Below are 6,000 nucleotides of genomic sequence, written 5' to 3' on the forward strand. Positions count from 1 at the left end.
TTGTGTCTAGGTACATCATTGGATTTACTTTTGAAAATCCAACTATAATAATTTCATCCCATTGTCTTCTTAAATTTTTCTTGTTCTTTTAAAACACATATAGTTTTTAAAATTTATACTATTTATATACAGAAAGAAGCATAAGTTTAATCTTTACAGTTGGCTTCAGTTTTTTTCTCATGTATAATTTTAATTAAGTATGTAATATAGTATAATGCACTATAATATAGAACATTGTTGTTGCTGTTTAGTCGTTCTGTCGTGTTCAACCCCATGGACTGTAGCCCACCAGGATCCTCTGTCCATGGGATCTCCCAGGCAAGAACACTGGAGTGGGTTGTCGTTTCCTTCTCCGTAATATACAACATGCCTTGGGACAAATAGAACTCAAGGTAAAAACACATTCTATTTTCCGCAAAACAAACTAAAAGACAGTTGTCAAACACCATGTATCTTAATCTTTTGTTGAACTGTTTTTAAAGTATATAGAAAAACATTTTGGAATGAGACAGAAGAGGACAGGGAACACTAGTACATAAAAAAGAGAAATCTATTTCTTGACAAAATTTCAGTTTAAATATCAAAAGTATTTTTCCATATTAAGCAAATAATGAACTAGAGATCTACACATTCCTTGATGTGGGTCATGCCATTTTAAACAAGTTAACTTTAGACACGGGAAAAGAGAACTCACCGATACATTGCTGAACAGCAGAGAAGATTCCTGTGGAGACCAAGGTCTGCAATCAGTGTGTGTATCTGACTCTATCAGCAACTTTGAAGGCTGGATTAAGAAGAGGGAAGTCACTGATGATCTAATTAGAACCAGTCTGACGGGTCTTGGCTAGTTGATGGAGACAGTGTTACTAGTAAGACAAGGTCAAATTTTATAGGGAGCAAGAAAACATAAATAATATTGGTACTTTCTAGGAGTGGGAACTTAAAAGCTATTGTCTTCAGATTATAATAATTTAAGAGTCTTACTATAACCATACAAGGTAGATTTTTTCAATAAAAGTCAGATATTTAAATCTAGAAAAAAAACTAAATCTTTCTCAACCTCACATTTCCAATAAGAAACTTTGGTTTAATTAAGTTAAATTGGTTGAAATCACAGTTAATACCTCTATATAGTACTAACACCTATTTCTTTAAAAAATATTTTTGTTTATTAATAAAGGTGCTTTGGGGAAATATATATAAAGGAAGACATGATTTTTGTTGCTTATAAGGGATTTATTTTTTTTTAATTGGAGGATAATTGCTTTACAATGTTGTGTTGGATTCTGCTGTACAAATGGAAAGGAACATAGATGCAGACATAGAGAACAAACTTGTGGACACAGCCAGGGATGGAGAGGGTGGGACGAACTGACAAAGTAGCATTGACACACACACACACACATACACACACACACACACATACATATATACACTATCATGGGTAAAATAGATAACTAGTGGGAAACTATTATATAACACCTATTTTTTTTAACTAATCTGATATGCTTTCCACTCTACAATCCATATAATAAAAGTTTCACTTTGATATTTATTGAAAATACAATAACGATTAGAAAAGCATTAATATCTCAAAATTATGTGCCATCATTCTTCTAGAAAATTCATATAGTTTGCATATATTAACCCTCAGTTAGGTCAGTGGTGTTTCCTATGGTGGAGACAGGCATATCTGCCAACACAGTCATTATTATCTTATTTCTGAGAAGATAGCAATCTAATTTTTTAAAATGTGTACTGACACATGAATATGCAAATGTCTGTGTATTCGTGTTAGGTAAAATGTTTAAACTGCCTCCTCTGATTCCTGTAAACTAGCTGTTTCTCCTTTATGTTCTCATAGTATCATAACACTTACCATAATGTATTAGAAATTTTTGTTTATTTTATCTCAACCCCACTAAACTGTAAATCTTAACAGACAGTAACTTTATTCCTAAGACAATGGGCTCTCAAAAATATGCATGGAAAGGAGAGAGGGAAGGATGGAGAAAGGAGGTATGTGGAACCAATCCTAAAAGTCACTGTGAGAGAAGGCAAGAAGTATGGTTGAATACTTCTACTCAGCCATTTAATGAATGGCTCATCTGAACAGCTGGAAAAGTTGGGATCCACAGTGAAATGTGGGATTAGGCTGCCAAGAACTGGAATAATTCTCTAAAGGTAACTCAAGAAACCTCTTCATTGGGGCATTCTGTACTTGGGATTGGAGAGAGCAACATCTCAGCTTTTTTTATTCTAACTAAGAGATAACACTGAAGAAAAGCATGGATATCTACTCGAAGTTATTCAATATATAGTATCATGTCTCTGTCTGCTGCTGCTGCTGCTGCTAAGTCACTTCAGTCATGTCCATATCTGTGCGACCCCATAGACGGCATCCCACCAGGCTTCTCCGTCCATGGGATTCTCCAGGCAAGAACACTGGAGTGGGTTGCCATTTCCTTCTCCAATGCATGAAAGTGAAAAGTGAAAGGGAAGTTGCTCAGTCATGTCCAACTCTTAGCTACCCCATGGACTGCAGCCTACCAGGCTCCTCCATCTATGGGATTTTCCAGGCAAGAGTACTGGAGTGGAGTGCCACTGCCTTCTCCTCATGTCTCTGTCTATTCACTTGAAATTACAACTCAGCCAGAAACAAAGAAGAAACAATGATGAAGTAAAAACTTCTAGGTTATGAGATTAATCTTTTCTTGTTTTATAGACCTTAAGAAATGAAATCTTCATTAATTAAATATTAATACTAGCTTCACATACTATGTTCTACTTCACATTAAAATTTTATTAAAATTTTGATTTTACTCTTTCATTCAAAGGAACACATTCTCGCCAGAGTGACTTAGGGCTAAGACTTGTTAGACTCATTTTTTTTTTTTTTTTTTTTACTTTACAATATTGTATTGGTTTTGCCATACATCAACATGCATCCGCCACGGGTGTACACATGTTCCCCATCCTGAATTCCCCTCCCATCTCCTTCCCCATACCATCCCTCTGGGTCATCCCAGTGCACCATCACCAAGCTTCCTACATCCTGCATCGAACCTGTTAGACTCATTTTAACAGGACCTCATGACTTTTTTCTCTATGAAAATCTACATTCCAAACTCAAAGAAATTCTTTATATGGTCCTATATTCTTATAGCTGTGCTGTGCTGTCCTGTGCTGTACTCAGTCATATCCAGCTCTTTGTGACATTGACGGTAGCCTGCCAGGCTCTTCTGTCCATGGAATTTTTCAGGCAAGACTACTAGAGTGGGTTGCCATTTCCTACTCCAGGGATCTTCCCAACCCAAGGATCAAACCTGAGTCTCTTGCATCTCTTGCATTAGCAGATGGATTCTTATCCACTGAGCCATTTGCGAAGCCCATATTTAGGTTTATGTATTTCTAAAAATGGCAGATGGTGACTGCAGCCATGAAATTAAAAGAACGTTTTCTCCTTGGAAGAAAAGTTATGACCAACTTAGACAGCATATTAAAAAGCAGGAACATTACTTTGCCAATAAAGGTCCATCTAGTCACTGCAGATGATGACTGCAGCCATGAAATTAAAAGACGCTTACTCCTTGGAAGAAAAGTTATGACCAACCTAGATAGCGTATTGAAAAGCAGAGACATTACTTTGCCAACAAAGGTCCGTCTAGTCAAGACTATGGTTTTTTCCAGTGGTCATGTATGGATGTGAGAGTTGGACTGTGAAGAAAGCTGAGCGCCGAAGAATTGATGCTTTTGAACTGTGATGTTGGAGAAGACTCTTGAGCCATCATTGATGGCTCGAGTGATGGATGTGAGTCTGAGTGAACTCCGGGAGATGGTGATGGACAGGGAGTCCTGGCGTGCTGCGATTCATGGGGTCACAAAGAGTCGAACACGACTGAGCGACTGAACTGAACTGAACTGAACTGAGTCAAAGCTGTGTTTTTCCCAGTAGTCATGTATGGATGTGAGAGTTGGACTATAAAGAAAGCTGAGGGCCGAAGAATTGATGCTTTTGAACTGTGGTGTTGGAGAAGACTCTTGAGAGATCCTTAGACTGTAAGGGGATCAAACCAGTCCATCCCAAAGGAAATCAGTTCTGAATATTCATTGGAAGGACTGATGCTGAAGCTGAAACTCCAATACTTTGGTCACCTGATGTGAAGAACTGACTCATTGGAAAAGACCCTGATGCTAGGAAAGATTGGAAGGCAGGAGGAGAAGGGGATGACAGTGGATGAGATGGTTGGATTGCATCGCAGACTCAATGGACATAAGTTTGAGCAAGCTCTTGGAGTTGGTGATGGACAGGGAAGCCTGGTATGCTACTTCCACGGGGTCACAAAGAGCCGGACATGACTGAGTGACTGAACTGAACTGACTCCTTTGCCTATCATGTGAAGAAAATGTATTCAGAGTTACCTCCATGTGTCTGAGTTAGGATGGACTGTTTCCTGTGTCCTTCTGTGCAACATAGAAGCTGAGTCAGGAGGAATATATTTGTGGATTTAGGTGTCTTGGAAACCCACAGTAGATGTGTCACATTGTTGTTCTGTTGATAAGTTGTATCCAACTCTTTTCGACCCTATCAACTGCAGCATGCCAGGCTTCTCTGTCCTTCCCTACCTTCCAGAGTTTGCTCAGACTCATGTGCAATGAGTCAGGGATGCTATCTAACAATCTCATCCTCTGCTGCACTCTTCTTTGTCTTCAATCTTTCCCAGCATCAAAGTCTTTTCTAATGAGTCAGCTCTTCACATCAGGTGACCAAAGTATTGGAGCTTCAGCTTCAGCATCAGTCCTTCCAGTGACTATTCAAGACTGGTTTCCTTTAGGATTCACTGGTGTGATCTCTTGCAGTCTAAGGGACTCTCAAGAGTTTTCTCCAACACCACAGTTCAAAAGCATCAGTTCTTTGGTGTTCAGCCTTCTTTATAGTCAAACTCTCACATTTGTACATGACTACTGGAAAAGCCATAGCTTAGACTAGATGGACCTTTATTGGCAAAGTGATGTCTCTGCTTTTTTAACATGCTGTCTAGGTTTGTCATATCTTTTCCTCCAAGGATCAAGTGTTATTTAATTTCACCATCTGCAGTGATTTTGGAGCCCAAGGAAATAAAATTGGTCAATACTTTCACTTTTTCCTCTTCTATTTGCCATGAAGTGATGGGACCTGATGCCATGATCTTAGTTTTCTCAATATTAAGTTTTAAGCCAACAAAAACTAGTTCCTCTGCCTTTTCTAAATCTATCTTGTACATCTGTAAATTCTCAGTTCATGTACCACTGAAACCTAGCTTGAAGGATTTTGAGCATAACCTTACTAGCATGTGAAATGAGCACAACTGCACAGTAGTTTGTACATTCTTTGGCAATGCCCTTCTTTGGGATTGGAATGAAAACTTACTTCTCCAGTTCTATGTCCACTGCTGGGGTTTCCAAATTTGCTGACATACTGAGTATAGCACTTTAACAGCATCATCTTTTAGGATTTTAAATAGTTCAGCTGGAATTCCATCACCTTCAATAACTTTGTTTGTAGTAATGCTTCCTAAGGCCCACTTGACTTCAGACTCCAGGATGTCAGGCTCTAGGTGAGTGATCACACCACTGTGGCTATCTGTGTCATTAAGACCTTTTATGTCTAGTTCTTCTGTGTATTCTTGCCACCTGTTCTTAATACCTTCTGCTTCTATCAGGTCCTTACCTTTACTGTCCTTTATTGTGCCCATCCTTGAATGAAGTGTTCCCTTGATATCTCCAATTTTCTTGAAGAAATCTTTAGTCTTTCCCATTCTATTGTTTTCCTTTACTTTGCACTGTTCATTTAAGAAGGCCTTTTTTAATGCAATCAAATTTTTAATAAAAAGATACTGTTTTTAACATGGTCAAATATATTTGGCTAAGTCAAGATTTTAAAAAACAAAAGTATCTAGCCCAACTGTACCACCATACAGCTTTGTACAGAACATTTCATAGATCAACAGAAAATATATC

General features: G+C 38.2%; 1 protein-coding gene across 1 annotated transcript in view; it reads right to left on the bottom strand.

Moving 5' to 3' along the window:
- TMPRSS11E (transmembrane protease, serine 11E) overlaps positions 1–847 on the bottom strand; it is a 57,399-nt gene extending 56,552 nt beyond the window's left edge. The window contains exon 1 of the mRNA XM_002688318.6: positions 695–847. Within this exon, the coding sequence (XP_002688364.1) occupies positions 695–702 (8 nt within the window). The 5' untranslated portion in view covers positions 703–847. The remainder of the gene's footprint in view (positions 1–694) is intronic.
- Positions 848–6,000: the final 5,153 nt, after the last annotated feature.

Source organism: Bos taurus, chromosome 6, assembly GCF_002263795.3.
Source record: "Bos taurus isolate L1 Dominette 01449 registration number 42190680 breed Hereford chromosome 6, ARS-UCD2.0, whole genome shotgun sequence".
Classification (NCBI taxonomy): Eukaryota; Metazoa; Chordata; class Mammalia; order Artiodactyla; family Bovidae; genus Bos; species Bos taurus.